This window comes from Centruroides sculpturatus, unplaced genomic scaffold, assembly GCF_000671375.1.
Source record: "Centruroides sculpturatus isolate CEXI.00-Female unplaced genomic scaffold, Cexi_2.0 scaffold903, whole genome shotgun sequence".
Lineage (NCBI taxonomy): Eukaryota > Metazoa > Arthropoda > Arachnida > Scorpiones > Buthidae > Centruroides > Centruroides sculpturatus.
Genome location: NW_019385049.1, coordinates 306,008 through 325,803, shown reverse-complemented (window position 1 = coordinate 325,803; position 19,796 = coordinate 306,008). Strand labels below are relative to the sequence as shown.

General features: G+C 31.8%; 1 protein-coding gene and 1 long non-coding RNA gene across 2 annotated transcripts in view; both read left to right on the top strand.

Annotated features, from left to right (window-relative positions):
• Nucleotides 1–9,447: 9,447 nt before the first annotated feature.
• On the top strand, nucleotides 9,448–10,134 carry LOC111633917. The gene is made up of 3 exons (XR_002758126.1): nucleotides 9,448–9,511; nucleotides 9,589–9,678; nucleotides 9,835–10,134. It is a non-coding gene; the product is annotated as an uncharacterized LOC111633917 (long non-coding RNA).
• Nucleotides 10,135–16,509: 6,375 nt separating this feature from the next.
• Nucleotides 16,510–19,796, top strand: part of LOC111633912 (receptor expression-enhancing protein 5-like) — a 28,149-nt gene continuing 24,862 nt past the window's right edge. Inside the window, exons 1-2 of the mRNA XM_023378567.1 lie at nucleotides 16,510–16,627; nucleotides 16,731–16,868. Of these exons, the coding sequence (XP_023234335.1) occupies nucleotides 16,745–16,868 (124 nt within the window). The 5' untranslated portion in view covers nucleotides 16,510–16,627; nucleotides 16,731–16,744. The remainder of the gene's footprint in view (nucleotides 16,628–16,730; nucleotides 16,869–19,796) is intronic.

The window sequence follows — 19,796 nt, the reverse complement described above, 5'->3', positions numbered from 1 at the left end:
GTAAATGGGAAGAGAATTGCAATAGCACGCTTTGAAAGCAGTGGATACTCATTTATCATATGCAGCTTTGTTTCGGAAAATTTTAGTTTTAATGTCCGATCAGTTTTTAGCTCCATGAATTCTTCCTGCTCGTTTATCGGTAGGTGTCCAATGGAAATGCTATCTAAGAATGGATTTCGTACCCAGTTCATAAGTTGCACTTTGGAAAATAAGAGTTTATTTTTTCTCCTAATAGCTCCAAGTGTTTCACTATCAAAGCCTGCACTTTTTTTCTGAATCGGCAGCCATGACATTTGGGAACATTTCATTACTACCATTGGTAGTGTGGCTGATCCATAACACCAACTTAGCGCGAAAGCTTTCAATCTTGTCGGATAACGTTAAAATATTAGAATTCCTGCCTTGCAGTTTTTTGTTGAGCTCATTTAAATTGGCGAGTATATCTGCCAGATATGCAAGTTTTGATACCCATTCTTCTCTTTTAAACAGAGAAGCAAAATCTGAACCCTGGGCCTCTAAAAACGTTTGGATCTCATTTTTAGCTCGTAAATTCGAGAAAGCACTTTTCCGCGAAAAAGCCATCGTACTTCTGTATGAAACAAAAGTGACTGATGATCTGCTCCCATTTACTGGCACTCTGCATTAAACAGACGAGAGTTCATCGGTCGCGAATTGATGTAATTGACAATTTTGACAACTTCTTCTAGGACAGACAACAATTCATCAGGCAGAGACTTCGCCATCAGTGCTTCCCTATGTAAAAAGCAATGTACATTTTTAATATTAGGGTTTTTTTTTCAGAAGCCCTGGTTATAAATCCCCTAATTTTTCCTGTCATAGTTGATGCTCCGTCTGTGCAAATGCTTATGCAGTTGTGCCATTCCAAATTATGCTCACTGAAGTACTGGTCTGTTACTTTGAATATTTCTTCTGCAGTGGTATAACCAGGTAGTGGCATACAAAATAAAAAGTTTTCTTTTATTTCATATTCGTCAGCGTACTGTACCTCACATTTGATATGAGATGCGCGTGACCACTGATATCAGTAGCCTCGTCGACTTGTAGCTCAAAAACTCCACTAAGCCTTAATTTTTCAATTAACGTTGATTGAATGTTGCTAGAAATATTATTAATTCGACGTGAGATCGTATCTGCTAACGCAGGTATTTTTTCGATTTCCTTAGCGGCTTCTTGGCTAATTATAATCTTGACAACTTCTTTGCAGACAGGTAAAATTAAAGTTTCAGCGAGAGAATGAGACTTCTTGGATTTAACAAGCATATTAGCGATCACATAGCTTGCTTTCTGCGCTTTTTCTGATGTTTTGAAAGACGAACTGATGAGAGTTACCTGTTTCTTAGAGTGGTCTTTCAAACGTTGAAAAAAGGCTTTGTCTTTTTAGCTACCGATGGGTGTTTAGTAGTTAAATGTCTTAAAAGTTTACTGGGCACCATCGAATTATTACCCAAAGTTTCTCCACAAACAAGACATTTTGGGATTGGGCATGATTCGTCTCCGCAATATATAAAGCCATAACGTACATAGCTCTCATCATATTTTCGATTAACAAGCTTAGGTTTTTTCTTCGTCGACTGTTTCTTGAGAATCATTAGTTTCACTTGAGGAACTTGCAGTACGTTTAAACAATTTATTCATTATATACACATACCCAGTCGACCCCCTATAACACTGTTGATTATTCCGTTTTATATGAATTCCATGTTGTAAGAGTCACTTAGATTTTACAAATACGTGTGCCAGGCTGTGAACGGCTCACGTATTTGTAAAATCTAAGTGACTCATACAACATGGAATTCATATAAAATGGAATAATCAACAGTGTTATAGGGGGTTCGACTGATACATGTATTAGGGTCTATTTATTTGTAATAAAAAGAAGTCAATTATGTTTGCGACGACACAATCACAAAGTAGCGGCTAGTTACTGGCGAAAAGCGATTTGTTTCAGTTTACAAAAGCGCGTGACAACGATGACGCAACGTTACAATATCACATTGACACTCGCATGCATGCGGCGAGCGGATGGACTGTACCGCTCCTCGCGCAACGAAGCGCTTCGCTCGCATAACTCTCAGCAGTAGCGTAGCTTAGTGGGGGCGGCCCGCCCCGGGCGGCACTTTTTAGGGGGCGGCAAAATTTCACAATAAATAATAATAATATCTTGTAAGAATTTGAACCATTTTATTTCATATTTTCGTCCACCTACGACTCGGATCGATTGAAATGAGCACGGAATAGTGTTATACTACGTTCGCATACAATCCACGACTCACTTCGATCTCGATTTACCCACAATCTGGATTGTGACTGTCGCTAGTGGAACGTCGTGCTGTTCGCACAGGCAGTCCGCTCGAGAAGAACCTGGCTATTACATACGCGGTAAGTCACAAACACCAACAAACAAAATGGAAGTTTTGGTTCGAAATAAATACTTTTTCTTGCCATATATCTAATAATAGACAGATGTCGTCGTCTCTCCAGCTGTCTTTTTTATTTCTCTGTCGATAGCCCGACACTTTTGCAGCCATCTTGTATTTTCTCGCGCGCGTGGGATTGTGGGATCTCTCTTGTGACTGAATCTAGTTTCGAGAACTCTCTCCAGTCGATCGCGATAGAATCTCGTTTCAGTCGAGATTGAAACGGTGGAGAGCGTTCGCACCACAGAACAGTCTCCGACCTTAGTCACAATCTAGATCGAAACGCTCGGTGCGAACGGGGTATTACTCCTATCCAAGATTCCCTAGTCGCTAACTGTAACTGATTTAGAACCAGCATGCACTGCACATTATTCTTCGCATTGCAAAATGACGTACTCAAGCGCCAGGAACTTCTATTCGAACAAACCTCACCTGCCGTCCGGGTCGGCGATTTTAATAAGGTGGCAACACTAGCACGGAATTTTTCATTACTTATTCTGTGACGAAATTGAATTTTAGTCTTTTAAATTGAGATACCTAAATAAGGGAGGGCGAAATTTTCCTCCGCCTCGGGCGGCTGACACCCACGCTACGCCACTGACTCTCAGCTATGTGTAAATGAATTATCTTCACAAAACTTGACATTTTTCCGCGGCACACCAACTATTGACCACGGTACACCAGTGTGCCGCGGCACACACTTTGCGGTACACTGGTCTATCCCATATGCATCAGTTAGCGCCAGATTTCGTAGAGTTCGGTTTAGTGTTTCTCGGTTTTTTTGAAGTTGCTGCGATAAATTTTTATTTCGTATATTTTGCGATGTTTTTAATGGATATAAGGTAAAATTTTTACTGTGAATTTCGAACTTGTTTCAGAATATGTTACAGAAAGAAAAGTTGAAAAATAATTTATTTTCGACAATTAGCGAGAACTGATCTTTGGATATAATCTAATATATAATCGAGACGGGTTGATAATAATAATAATAATAATAATAAGTGCAGAGCCGAAACGGTTAGGAGTTGAAAGTTGAAATTTGGTACACCGTTAGGGTACGTCATGAAAACGCACACTAAGAAGGGATTTTTCGTAATTCCCCCCCGGGGGGAGAGAGACAGGATTAAAACTTCTATATACATTATGGATACGAGCCCAAACGGTTAGGAGTTGAAAGTTGAAATTTGGTACACAGTTAGGGTACGTCATGAGGAGAACGCACACTAAGAAGGGATTTTTCGAAATTCCTCCCCACGGGGGAGAGGGACAGGATTAAGGCTTAACACTTCCATCAACAATGGAAGTGTTAAGTAACAATGGAAGTGCTAAGTAACAATGGAAGTGTTAAGTAACAATGGAAGTGTCAACAATGGAAATGTTACGTAACAATGGAATTGTTAAGAGAAAGCGACGTGCAATACGCAGATGCAGTTTTTTTCGTTTTTGCGGGAAATCGAACATATTTTTAGACCCATCTAAAAATTCTGTAATTAGTCTGGAAACAAGGGGACACAATTCTTGCATTCTGTGAAAACGGGTAAGGTTGACTGTAACGTAATAATCTTTATCTTAGTTATCGTTACTTTTACCCGAGCAACGCCGGGCCCACCTGCTAGTACTTGGATATAAGTGAGATTATGTATTATAGGCTTACTAATATATTTGTGCATATAATTATATAGTCCTAATTTCGAAACATTTATGTTTTTTATTGTTTATAAGCCTGTTATTTAGACATGTCTACCGATTTAGTTCTATTAGGTAAAACAACGTGAAAGAAGAATACAAAGTTCAATTAGCAAGTAGTCCCTTTATTAGGAAATTAATTTGTTTTTAGATTTTAGATGAAACTAAATGGATGTGAATATAGGAAGTATACGTAGAATATGGCTAGACTAATATCAATATAACAAAAAGTATCATGTATACTCGATCAGAAATTGTGAGAAAAATTTTATAGTGTTTATATCGAAAATATTTTTTAGTGATATTTGTAATCACAGTTACAAATTATGTAAAATTCAGGCTTGATATAATGTTATATCATTCAAATAGTAATGGCGCATAAAATATATATAGGATTAATTGAAGTTTTCGAATTTTGTTTGAGAAAACTGATGAAGGCAAGCGTATCGACAGTTGTATAACGAACTGTATTTATTTAAATTAGTTCAGTTTATTTGTTTCGATCTAGTTTTTTCGTAATGTTACGATATACGAACTTTTGACTTTGTAAATTGTATTATACTAAAAAATAAAGTTTTATGTTATTCTTCTACTTAATTATGCATTTTTAATGTTTCCGAACTAAATAGTATTTATTAAAATGAAATTCACACTTTACAAATTACTACGAATATTAGAGAAGACCGTTTTACTATAAATTAATACATCTTACTACGTTTTACTCTAATGTCGATTTCAAAAAAATTAGGTCAGACAAGGACCGTTAGACTGATGACGTATATTGTCGGCTTTTCCGGGTTGTATCGGAGCTCTCGCGATAGCGTGATTTACAGTAGTCACACCTATTTTCTGACGCGAGCCGATTAAGAATATTAATTTTTTTTAACCAATCGAATGATGGCGGGAGGTTTAAATTCGATTTATGTCGATAGATGGCCCTCTAAAATTTCATATTTATTTTAATTTTCTCTCTTTTTAATTTCTCGTGAACTGAAAGATATTCCAAAACAAACTTGGAGAATCCGACTCGTAAAAATTCTACGACTTCATGAAATGGTCCAGGTATTTCATATGAATTTTTTTGCAACTATAGACGTCGTTTACCACTGCCACACGATCGCCCTTGACGACTGTACTTGCCGGTCACTGCTGAGTGGATATGCATTACATGCCACATGGCTAGACAGAGGAATGTGAAAGGCCTTTGAAATTAATGGGGGCAAGTATGCAAAGACTATTAAATTAGATTTCAATGCGCATCGAGAAGGATACATATTATAATATGAATATTTAATATTTATTAATATAGTTAGCCAGTTAATTAAACCTAAAAATGATAAAATGATAAATAAAACTCTTGTCTTTACACGAAACCGAAACAAACTGAAAATAAAAATAAAATCAAAGTTGATTCATTTATTTAAATTAAAATTAAATCTGAAATCAAAACATTTAGAACATAATATTTCAGAAAGTGTGGATAAAATTGTTGTTGTCCATCTTGATAGATTTGAATATATTTTATCCAGTCAGAACGCAGACTCTCTTTATACCACTTTTCTGTAAAGAGTTACTTTTGGTTTCGGTTTCGGTTTCGGTGACAGAACAATTTGATTTTGAAATACAGTATATAAATATTATAAAATGCAGTCGAATATTAATTTGCATTTGCACGCATTTTTATAGCTAAAAAGGTACAAAAAAGCTTTGTTTTGGAGGTCGAATACGGATTAATACATTTTATATTGTTTCTTATAAGAAAATTTGTTTCGGTTTTAGAATAAATTGGCTTTCCAACAACTTTTAAGAACGAATTAAGTTCGAAGTTCGAGATTTAAGTGTTCTATATTATTTTCTGCATTCAGCATTACCAAAACAAAAATTTAAAGAAATCGAGATTTCATCGAACAAAATAACTTTATTTTCACGAACATTTATATCGTTAATATTCGCAGTCTGAAATAAACCAAATGCAGATTTTTTTAAAAGAGAAATATTTTTGAATAGGATATTACGAAACGATTGATTTGGTTTGCATTGTAGTCACGTGATATTAATCTGTTTCGGTGGCTTTTAATAGCAGAATAATAACTTTACCATATCAATATCTCCAATACATCTGACTTCCATTTTATTATTTGCATATGTTAATCTAAATTTTTAAATTATTACTTATGTAATATCCTTTTACAATACAATTCATTTGTAAAAATACGATAAATTATATTTAAATTATTTTAGTATTTCTGATTTAGTTTTATTCGAAATTTTACATTATTTGTTTTCAATAAACACTTATTGTATAATAAAACAAATCAAGATTACACTGTTTGTGATTAATTTTTATTCATTTTAATTTACTACTCCCAATTAATTTAAAATTTCCCACTTTACTTATTTGAAGGTCTACATTTTGTAATGAAATCTTATACTTTTTGTATTATTTTAATCGTAAACATAACATAATTTGCTGTACATACCTGTACATTTATATAGGCCTATATATATGGCTGATGAGTGTTTTGTTTACCAAAAAACATACGAATAATAAAGTTGCATTCTGCTGATAGAATCATGGGCGTAGTCAGAGTTTTGTTATGGGGGGGCCTAGTGGAGGCCAACCTGACACAAAATTGAATTATTTCAAATTATTGTTCATTATTGGGCACCGAGCAAGCCGTTCACCTTTTTTTAGTATTCAAAACTTTTATTTTAGCTTTAGGTTTTTACAAATCGACTCAACACTTTTTCGGCTGTGATTTCCTGGGGAGGGCACCAGGTTCCCTGGGAGGGGCCGTGCCCACCCAGGCTCCCCCCTCGCTACGCCCATGGATAGAATTGTCATTTTAATGTTATCAGTGACAGTATAAATAATTTCTGTTATCGCTACTATCGTATTTGAGATATTAGTTGATAAATTTTCGATACAAGAATCTTATTTATGGTTTTCTTACAGTACATAACCAATAATATTTATCTAAAAAACAATACAATCTTTAATAAAAATAAATTCGAAATAGTAATTCATATTTCTATAATATATCGAAGCTTTTATAAAATTGTACTTGACTAAGTTGCCTTGTATTAATTGAAGTATTATATGTAAAATAATTAGAATCAAAATATTTAAATCCTAGAAATAAAATCAAATTCTTTTAATCAATTTACATAACACATTTACTAGTGAAGGTCGCTGGTGTGCTTTCAGTCATGTGACTTCAAGACAAATACTGAAATCAATCGTTTGCATAATATTCTATTGATAAATATTTTCTCCTTTAAGAAAATCTGCATTTGGTTTATTTTTAACGAAATATTTTGCAATAGTACCACGAAATATAATCTTAATCTACACCTAAAATTCTTCGTATTTTCATTATGCACTTTTGATAGTTAAGAGTAAAACATGTATCCTGGTTACAAAAATTATAGTTTGTGCATGGTATGTTTTCTACGACCGATCCTCACGTCTTTACAGATATTTGGAATTAACATCATGTATTGTAATTGCAAGAAATCTGCCGAAAAGTCGAAATATCTGTCAAATTTATATCCTTTGTACCAAATTGCTATAGAGATATTTATGTGGACTAACATAATTCTTTCCGCTCAAGAGATAACAGACAATTTGGTTTGTGTCGGATGGATCAAAATGTTCTCTAATAATCAGATATTTCTAAAATTTTTTATAATTACAATTGCTATATTTCTAGCATTTCAATTTAGTTTGTTTAAAAGGAAAAGACTTTATATTCCAAGAAATAACAGTAGACATGAAGAAGAAGATAAAATAGCATATAATATTCAAATCATTTTTATAGATGGTCTTACGCTTTTATTTTTTACAATGATCACAGTTATTACCGTAATTGATTTGTTTTTGTGTCCTACATTAAAAGAAATAACAAATTCAAAGTTTGAGCTTGCATTTTGTAATCTGAACATTACATTACTGTGCATTTACGTAATTGGACAATTAGATTGTTGTATTCTTTTTTTCGTTGCATGGGGCGTCATGCTGTCGAAGAGATTCAATTATTTATCTAACGTTGTCAATGAACTGACAAAAGAAGAAAGTTATCTCAAAACTAAAATCGACACTTTGATTCAAGCTCATTGGGATTTATGGACTTATATACAAGAAATAAACCTAGTATGTGAAGCATTTATTCCAGCTGCATATTGTTTTGCAATATATCAGACAAGTTTTTTCTTCTGCGCATTCTTTTTTTTTTCGAACTTGATGTTTTCATGCGTTTGCAATCTTTCTCCTTTTATTAGCTTTTATCGTGGTTTGTACAGTTGCAACTTTTCAACTATCTCGGTTTACATCGTTGGTGAGTTAAATCTATCCTATCTTATTAAATAAATAGCTTTAAATTCGTTCTTGAAAAATACGAAATTTAATTTTTTATAAATAAGATTTGAACAGCACTTATAACATATTTATAAACACTCAATTAATCAGTTATTCCATGTTACAATTTTATTAAAATGATAAACGGATTGAAAAAAAAAGTTTTCTATTGTAATTGCTTAATTAATTAAATGATTGCTCCGTTCTGTTGAAGAAAGACGAATGTTCTCTACCTTTTACATATATATTGGCAGATTTGCTGTATAACAGAATGTAAGCTTAATATTCCATTGCAAGTAAAACTTGAGATATGTAGATCTTGTCGAAGTATCAATCAAAATATTGTCTAAAGAAATTTCGTTTGTGACAATGAATACAAATTTGTTCAGTACTTTTATGGTTAACTTTACTATTCTTTGTCAATCAATTTTAAAAGATTTAACATCACATTTTAAAAAACACATTTTAGAAATACGAGTATTTCTAAGATTTGTCTTCAGCTCCTCTAAGATTATTCATTCTACTCCGTCGTAAAAATCTTTAAATTTTAATGAATATCTCAAGAATAAACATAACATTAAGATATCTTTATANCCCTAAACTAAATACACGCTATTTATTTATTTAAGGTGTATTCAATTTAGGGATTTGGATACGTAACGTAAATATATCCTGTATATTAACGTCACGTATATGCTGGCCGCTGTAGATTCTCTTCTTTGATAACGCGGAACGTCATTCCCTACTGAATGCAAAGCTCATTGAATAACGGGGCAGATGTATTGTACATATTGTGATATGAAAGTCTTCAGATAATAATTTAAATAATATTTAAATAATTTATATTATATTCTTCTTTTTTTTTCTAAAGCATTAAACTTATGAATTTCAATAATGTATATAAGAATTTATTTACGAATTTTGCAATTGTTGTTTATGAAATTAGTTTTAATTTTTCAAGATGTATGAAAAGTTCATTGAAATAGATAAATTGTGTTCTACTGATCTGCCGTTAGAAACCAAACTGAGGGTAATTCAAATTAATTTAACGTTTTCAATTGATCTATTAATTTAATGTATTAAAAATGATTATATTTATTTAAAAAGATGCTGAATTTTATGAAAAGATATGGTAAAACTCCATTTGGAATAAACATCGGCGGATTTTTTTATGTTAAAAAGAACTTCTTCATTCGAGTAAGTTCATTTAATACATTCTCTTATACTTTAATTAAGTTGTATAAATATGATTTATAATTGCATGTACACAAATCAATTCGTATTTTTAAAATTCGTGTTTAATACAAAAATCTTTTTAGGTATATATAATGATTTTTGAATAATCTGTTACAGTTTTTCAGTGCCATATATTCAGCGTTGTCTCTCTTTGTACAACTTTTAATAGCCAAAAAGCAACCTCCTTGTAAAATTAGGGTTGAAGATCTAATACAATAAGCTGTCTTGCCTTATTGAATATAAACAGATGTCATCAGATGATCGGTACCGGATCGGCGATGGCGATCCGTACGTTAATTAAAATGCACTTTACAGATTGTATAAAGGTTTTCTTCAATGTCATTTTGTATATACAAAAAGAATTTAAAAAAATTATTTATTGGTTCACTTGTGCCTAATGGATAAGGCATAAGTTTCCTAAACAGGGGATTGCAGGTTAGAATCATGTCAAGAGTACTGCTTTTTTACATTTGGACATTGTTCTTCGTCGTCATTTCGAAACTGAAATGCCAACAGCTTCTCACTTATTATCACATCGTCTCTCTTCGCGGTTTGTAAAGAGCGCATCAAGCGCAGCGCCGATGGCTTGTGTGCACCATATATAAACTGATAAACCGCGGACACCTTTTCTTTAATCCTGTTCTATACATATAAATATAATAGCAAATAAACGTAATTAAAGTAAATTATAGTTTTCTAACTTTTGTCTCTGTGGGCAATAAAAGTACGTTCACTAACTAGATAGTCCAGTTGGAGGTACAGAGTAAGTCAGTAACTACCATTGAGTACTAAAACGGGAGAATCTTCTGGTCACAACGTCTAGTCTCTTAAAAAATTGTTCGGAGTTGCAGTACAGCCTATTAAATGTTGAAAAAGTGTTATAGACACGATACCGTGCATATGAAAGATCAGTCAGTATCAGAAGCAACGTTGAAACATACGGAATATTATAGGCCTGAAAGAACTGACAAGTTACCATCTCGGACATTAAAACGCTGTTTTCCTATTACACTTCATTGCAGATGCATTTTCAAGTGAAAAGACGAAACAAAATATTGAGAGGGAACCTCCTAAACTTTAGAGTGAAAGATACAAATGCTCATCGTATGACAATTTTTTTACCACGTTGCTTCGTTTTACTTGCTAACGGACAATTAAAAATTATTTTACAAATATATTTTAAAACAATATAAACATATTTTTCATATTAATTAATTAATGCAGTTACGAATTTGAAATGTATGGGTTAAAATGAGTTGATATACTATTGTAGTATCAAAACCATTAGTTTTAGTTATTAAAATTATTACATTCTGATACAAAATAATGAACAAATGCAGTATTTTAACAAATATATTTCGAAAAGAAATAATTAATACAATTTTTATTTTTATGCAATATTTATGAACCCATTTTATCAGCGCAGGAATCTGCTGGGCCTTACTGTGCTTAGCAAGCATAAGAATTCAAACAGTAAGTTTATATATATATTTTCGTTAGATTATTACTATTAGATACATAAAAACAGAATGAAGTAATAAACAGATTTAATAGTAGATATGGTTAAAAAAATGTTAAAGTTTCCAATTATTCTAATATGAACCTTCACACATGAATAGATGAAAGTGATTCCATTTNGGGGGGCCTAGTGGAGGCCAACCTGACACAAAATTGAATTATTTCAAATTATTGTTCATTATTGGGCACCGAGCAAGCCGTTCACCTTTTTTTAGTATTCAAAACTTTTATTTTAGCTTTAGGTTTTTACAAATCGACTCAACACTTTTTCGGCTGTGATTTCCTGGGGAGGGCACCAGGTTCCCTGGGAGGGGCCGTGCCCACCCAGGCTCCCCCCTCGCTACGCCCATGGATAGAATTGTCATTTTAATGTTATCAGTGACAGTATAAATAATTTCTGTTATCGCTACTATCGTATTTGAGATATTAGTTGATAAATTTTCGATACAAGAATCTTATTTATGGTTTTCTTACAGTACATAACCAATAATATTTATCTAAAAAACAATACAATCTTTAATAAAAATAAATTCGAAATAGTAATTCATATTTCTATAATATATCGAAGCTTTTATAAAATTGTACTTGACTAAGTTGCCTTGTATTAATTGAAGTATTATATGTAAAATAATTAGAATCAAAATATTTAAATCCTAGAAATAAAATCAAATTCTTTTAATCAATTTACATAACACATTTACTAGTGAAGGTCGCTGGTGTGCTTTCAGTCATGTGACTTCAAGACAAATACTGAAATCAATCGTTTGCATAATATTCTATTGATAAATATTTTCTCCTTTAAGAAAATCTGCATTTGGTTTATTTTTAACGAAATATTTTGCAATAGTACCACGAAATATAATCTTAATCTACACCTAAAATTCTTCGTATTTTCATTATGCACTTTTGATAGTTAAGAGTAAAACATGTATCCTGGTTACAAAAATTATAGTTTGTGCATGGTATGTTTTCTACGACCGATCCTCACGTCTTTACAGATATTTGGAATTAACATCGTGTATTGTAATTGCAAGAAATCTGCCGAAAAGTCGAAATATCTGTCAAATTTATATCCTTTGTACCAAACTGCTATAGAGATATTTATCTGGACTAACATAATTCTTTCTGCACAAGAGATAACAGACAATTTGGTTTGTGTCGGATGGATCAAAATGTTCTCTAATAATCAAATATTAGTAAAATTTATTATAGCTACATTTGGTATATTTCTAGCATTTCAATTTAGTTTGTTTAAAAGGAAAAGACTTTATATTCCAAGAAATAACAGTGGATATGAAGAAGAAGAAAAAATAGCATATAATATTCAAATCATTTTTATAGCTTGTCTTACACTTTTATTTTTTACAATGATTACAGTTATTACCGTAATTGATTTATTTTTGTATCCTACATTAAAACAAATAATAAATTCAAAGTTTGAGCTCGCATTTTGTAATCTGAACATTACATTACTGTGCATTTACGGAATTGGACAATTAGATTGTTGTATTCTTTTTTTCGGGGCATGGGGCGTCATGCTGTCGAAGAGATTCAATTATTTATCTAACGTAGTGGATGAAATGACAAAAGAAGAAAGTTATCTCAAAACTAAAATCGACACTTTGATTCAAGCTCATTGGGATTTATGGACTTATATACAAGAAATAAATCTAGTATGTGAAGCATTTATTCCAGCTGCATATTGTTTTGGAATATATCAGACAAGTTTTTTCTTCTGCGCATTCTTCTTTTTCGAATTTGATATTTTTATGCGTTTTGCAATCTTTCTCCTTTTATTAGCTTTTATCGTGGTTTGTACGGTTGCAACTTTTCAACTATCTCGGTTTACATCGTTGGTGAGTTAAATTTATTTTATCTTATTAAATAAATAGCTTTAAATTCGTTCTTGAAAAATACGAAATTTAATTTTTTATAAATAAGATTTGAACAGCACTTATAACATATTTATAAACACTCAATTAATCAGTTATTCCATGTTTCAATGTTATTAAAATGATAAAGGGATTGAAAAAAAAAGTTTTCTATTGTAATTGTTTAATTAGTTTAATTATTGCCCCGTTCTGTTGAAGAAAGACGAATGTTCTTTACCTTTTACATATATATTGGTAGATTTGCTATATAACAGAATGTAATCTTAATATTCCATTGCAAGTAAAACTTGAGATATGTAGATCTTGTCGAAGTATCAATCAAAATATTGTCTGAAGGGATTTGATTTGTGACAATGAATACAAATTTCTTCAATACTTTTATGGTTAACTTTACTATTCTTTGTCAATTAATTTTAAAAGATTTAACATCACATTTTAAAGAACACATTTTAGAAATACGAGTATTTCTAAGATTTGTCTTCAACTCCTCTAACATTATTCATTCAACTCCGTTGTAAAAAGTCTTTGGATTTTAGTGAATATCTCAAGAATAAACATAACATTGAGATATCTTTATAATAAATAATCTCAAAATTTCTATATTGTGAACATAGAGAACGTATTAATTTTCTTGATCAGATGCTGCGATTATTTTAAAATATTATTTTATTTATAAAAACTCTTAAAATTATAATATTTTAAAATCTTTAAACAAAACGAGATAGGCATATAAATTAGTCAGTTCAAGAATCAGAAATTCCTACAAAAATTGAGGAAAAAATGTTTGCGTTTGCATAAGAAATTAATATCTATTGCCTTTAAATAAATAAATATATTTATTTATTTAAGGGTGTATTTAGTTTAAAGATTTGGATACGTGACGTAAATATATCCTGTATATTAACGTCACGTATATGCTGGCCACTGTAGATTCTCTTCTTTGGTAACGCGGAACGTGATTCCCTACTGAATGCAAAGCTCATTGAATAACAGGGTAGATATATTGTACATATTGTGATATGAAAAGCCTGAAGTAATCTTTTAAATGATATTTAAATAGTTTATATCAGATTGATTCTTTCTTCTAAAGCATTAAACTTGTTAAGCATCTCTGTTTTCACTTGGAACATTCGTTTATGTAGCTTTAAGAAAACAAATTTCTTTATATTACTGTCAGTAAAGTCTGATAATTTTACTAATTCAAATATGGTATTATTTGCTTTCATAAAAAGATTTTGTCAAAATATGTGCGAAGCAACTGTGGAGCAAACGTTATCAAAGTAAACGTATGGAACAAAATTCATTTGGTTTCCATTTAGAATCACATTTGTTTTTTTTTTTTTTGTACGAATTTCAATATTATATATAAGAATTTATATGCACATTTTGCAATTGTTGTTTATGAAATTAATTAATTAATTAATTTTAATTTATTAAGATGTATGAAAAGTTCATTGAAGTTGATAAATTGTGTTCTGCTGCTCTACCGTTAGAAACCAAACTGAAGGTAATTTAAATTAATTTAACGTTTTCAATTGGTCTATTAATTTAATGTGTTAAAATGATTTTATTTATTTAAAAAGATGCTGAATTTTATGAAAAGATTTGGTAAAACTCCATTTGGTATAAACGCCGGCGATTTCTTTTATTTTAAAAAGAACTTCTTCATTCGAGTAAGTTCATTTCGTACATCCTGATATACTTTATTTAAGTTGTAGAAATATAATTTATAATTGCATGTACACAAATCAATTCGTATTCCTAATAATAGTATTTAATACAAAAATATCTTTCGGTATATATAATGATTTTTTAATATTCTGTTACAGTTTCTGAGTGCCATATATTCAGCGCTGTCTGTTTTTGTAGAACTTTTAGTAGCCAAGAAGCCACCTCCTTGTAAAATTAAGATTGAAGATCTAATACAATAAGATGTCTTACCTCATTCAATATTCTAGTGTGCATTTTATGGCCATAAAATGCACACTAGAACTTAATGATAAAGAAATTATACCCGTTTATTTACATAAACTATTTACACGTATAGATAAGATAACAGAGAGTTGGGTTATAGCTTTTCTGTAGCGTCAAAAAGGAATAAATATTATGTAGCGTAACATACTAGATAAGGCGGATATAGCGTAACATTATTGATTAGGCTTTATACTAAATTAACGGGTTCCTAACCAAGAGGAATAATATATTTATATTATTGCAAATTGCAATAATATTAATGATGTAATTATTTAAATTTTTGGAATAACTCTTTTTATATTTTGCAATACAGTAAAGCGTCGTTTATCCGAAAGTCGGTTATCCGAAAGAATTCCAGTCGGCAAATTTAAATTTTCACTAGTGCTGTGGCGTTGCAATCTTTGGCTATGTCTTGGGTTACTGAAATATTTTACGTTTTTGATACTAAATTAACTTCTGAAGTATAATTTTTTATTGTTTTTATATTTTTAAATATATTTATTTTGTTTCTACAACATAAAAAAAAATAATTTTTAACGATACAATAGTCTTCGTTAGGATTAACATCGACTAAAATTCAACGCGAAGCGACACGCAACGTAGAAAAATTTCAACATGGGATATTTTTGCGCACATAATCGGTTATCCGAAAAATAAGTTATCCGAACAACCCCAGTCCCCAAATGATTTGGATAAACGACGCTCTACTGTAAGTGTTTTTAAGATACGCAACAGATGGTAATGTAAAAAGATAAGTTAAAAAATATGGGGCACTAAATTTTTTTTAATCTCAAAGTAGGCGGTGGTCGAAATAAATTTGAGAACCTATGCTCTATTACAATATGGCAGAATCACGTGAGAACGGGTCTCGATGACGAACCGGGAGAAAGTATCCGCAATTCGCTGATGTCTTTCTTCTAAGGTCTAGATGCCAATTTATTGTATTTTTGCTTCGTTTCAGCGGATCTGTTATCCGTAATGTACGGGGATTCTACTGTATATAGTAGAATCAAGTTGTCCATTACTGTTTATCGATACACAAGAGTCAATTACGAAGTGAACAGAATTTCATTTTAACGAATTCAATGTACATTTTTATTAAAGTAGTAAAAGCGATATCTTTGTCTATGAGAAAATCTAGAACATAAATGTGAAGCGTTTCGTTTTTCTTTTATTATTTGAGGCTTTGCTTTACACAACAAACCAAAGATTGGTGGTTCGTTGAGGAAATGAAATATATAAAACAATGACTATGATGAAACATATTAAAACATGATTGCGACGAAGTAAATCCTACATTTCTTTATATTAAAATACGTAATCGTTTCTCGTTGCGTAATTTACCAGCCGAATGGCGGCGAAGGAAATTACGGAAGCGGAAGTCGTTAAAGGAAAAAAAAAAAAAAAAGTGATTCTCCGAACGAGAGGCGCCTCTAGCGGCGGCCGTACGACTTCGCAAACCGCTAGAGGCGCTCGGATCGAACGGTTCCGGCTGTTCTTATCGACGTCGTCTCGTGACGGGAAAGGTAGTTCTTTTTTACCCCCGTTTTATTTTTAAAATTATATTTTTTCCAAATTAAACCGTTTTCTCGTTCCGTTCCGTACTTACTAACGCGAGATTGAACGTAGATTCGAAATCGGAAATGGCGTTTTACGAAGTTTGGTTGCAGAAGTTGGAGAAAAAGTTGCAAGAGAAACATCCCTACACCGAGATATTAGAAAAAGTGGAGAAGTTGACGGGTGTCAAACGTCATTACATCGTCCTGGGTAAGTTACACCCTCATTCACCCCCCCTCTGCCGGTAAATTTTATAATTAGAAAGTTTGAGGAAAGAACTTTTGACCTTGGATATTTTCCTCCACCTTTTTTTTTTTTTCTTTTCTCTTTCCACAGAAAAGCAAATAATTTAACTTTTCTGTCTGTTTTTCCTTTAAATATCTAATCATAGAAATGGGAAAATCTCGAAGAAACACTATACGATCGATATATTAAATTATTTTTCCTGATTTTTTTCTTTCTTTTTTATTACATCGCGTGCTATGTTTAAGCTAAAATTCGAATTTTTGCCAATTCGGTATTTTTAGACACGTTTTAATTACCTTCGTCCGCGTAAATCGAATGCGCTTTTGAATTTTCGCTTCCGTAATTATTTTTTATTTATATTTTTAAAAAAATATATGTTTTTTAACGCTAGGTGGCGCATTCGATTTACCTGTAGCCAGCGCCGTTTTCCTTTAAAGAACTTTCAAAATTTAACCGGATAAAGTTTACACTCGGGAATTTAGCTACGAAATAACATATAATTTGGCACTTTTATAATAATGTGATCCGGTTATGACGTACGGATCGGAATGAAATGATTAAAGAATATATACATATGTATTTTAGTAACTAGAGATGGTATTATTGTGTTTTGGTGCACGCTACCATCATTTCGACGCCATGTTGGAAGAAACTAGTTCCGATACATTATCGTAAATCTCTCTTTATTCCGGTTACGTAATTGTAATCTTGTCTTCGTTTTCTTTTACTGTGATTTTCAGAAACTCTGTTAAGCATAAAGTGGAATTTCTTTAACGATATTAAACAGAAATAGCATCGGCGCACGCTGTAGTTTCGTGTTTCAAATATGGCGTCGAAATGATGGTAGCGCGCGCGCGCGCGCTCGAAACACGTTGTCGCCACCGTCTATTGTCGCGCCGTGTTACTTCGACACGAGACGGGTGTAAAGTTGCGACATCTGTCTTGTGAAATTTGCAGTTATTTTTAATTAACTAAACAATTGAGAATGGAAAATCAGCTTTATCTAAAATCGATTCTAATAAGTAAAAATGGTGTTAATACATCAGTAAATACAATAGACCATTATACAGTCGTACAAGGTCTGTATAATGGGTTATTTTCAGTGTTAAATTTTATCCCCACTGTAATTATTAGGTTACAACTTGGATAAAATTTAATACATGTAAATTTATAAAGAAAAACTGTATCGAATATTTTCAGGAATGTAGGGCAGTAAGAGAATACAGTCGACCCTCTATAACACTGTTGATTATTCCGTTTTATACGAATTCCATGTTGTACGAGTCACTTAGATTTTACAAATACATGAGCCGTTCACAGCCTGGCACAAATATTTGTAAAATCTAAGTGACTCGTACAACATGGAATTTATATAAAACGGAATAATCGACAGTGTTATAGGGGGGGTCGACTGTAGTGTGTGTGTGTGTGTGTGTTAGGGGACAAGGGGCAATAATTCATATTGAAACAAAAATACATAGGAAATACGTGCACAAAATAGAGGGTTTGCAGACAAAAAAAGGCTGGAAAACATGGCTTTAAAAAAAACCATTTAAATATCTGGCAAGTGAGATTGATATATATATGTCGGATAATGCCTTTTGTTATTTGTAATATCAATATGATAATTTGTGATTAGAACTTATTTTTAGTTAACCATTGATCCCACATTACAATTGTGCTTTATCCTTGAGATTTACTGTTTTGTAGATAAATATAATTTTATTCTCCCTCGTATAAATGAATAAAAATTTAAACTTTTCTCTCCTTACTAATATTTTAATTTTTTTTAGGCGACATGTGAAATTTCCTAGTGAATTGCCACATTTTGCTCTCTAAATTAGAGACCCTCCATTATTTGTGTGTACAAATCTTTGGGCTACTTTTGACTCCCTCTTCCCTGTTGTATGCAGTGATGTACAGTACAATACTTGGCAAATTCCCTCTGCTTTAATTCTGTGTTCGATAGCTTGTGTGATCCCGTGATGTCAAAGAAATTACTTTAAAAAGTTGCAAAAGTTCGTCTAACTGAAGGTTTACTTACGTGACTAGTAAATGGGCCTATCGAAACAAATTTTTATGCTGCTAATAGTCGTAAAGAAGTCCTCCGTATAGATGATGCCTCGACCTCCACGTATGGCGGTATATTTTTCGAGACTCTCCTCTTTTCCTCAAACTGTATACCTAATTAATGGATAGATTCTAAGAGGTTTGTTTCTGAATACTAAATAAGAAAAATTAATACTGAAAAAATAGTATTCTGGTAATTTTTGTCCATTGTTCCGAGGAATCGTCGAATGTGTTAGTGTAAGTAAAGAGTATCGAAGTTTGTGAAGTGGAGAAATAACAAAATAAGAATTATACACACTATTTTTGTAAATATTAGTTTCAAATGAGATATTTGTGAAAATAGCTAAATAAATAGGGAAAATAATATACTCTCCTTTGAAACTTTTGTCTAAAATTATCTATTATGTAGTAGATTACTGCTGCTTAACAAAACAGTGGCCAGAAAATAGGCCCAGTGGGCCCTTTAGAAATTAGAAAAATTTAAAAACTTCTAGTAAGCAATATTTTTTCTGATGAATACAATTTCTATTCATTAAGTAAATCGTGAATGAAAGGAAAAGACAAAGAAATATTGTATTCTAATGTCTATTTAGACATTAGAATAGAAGGAAGAAGAATCTTTTATATCCTCTTTCAAAGATTGCTTTAGCAGTTCCTGCAACACAAATGAGTACAGAAAGATTATTTTCTAGTCTGAAGTATAGACTATTCTATTAACTTTGTGTACAAATATCAAATTCAAAGTACTAGATAATATGATGATAATAAGATGTTTTGAAAAATTGACAAAATGATAACTTTTTAATCAGTGTAATTCAAAAT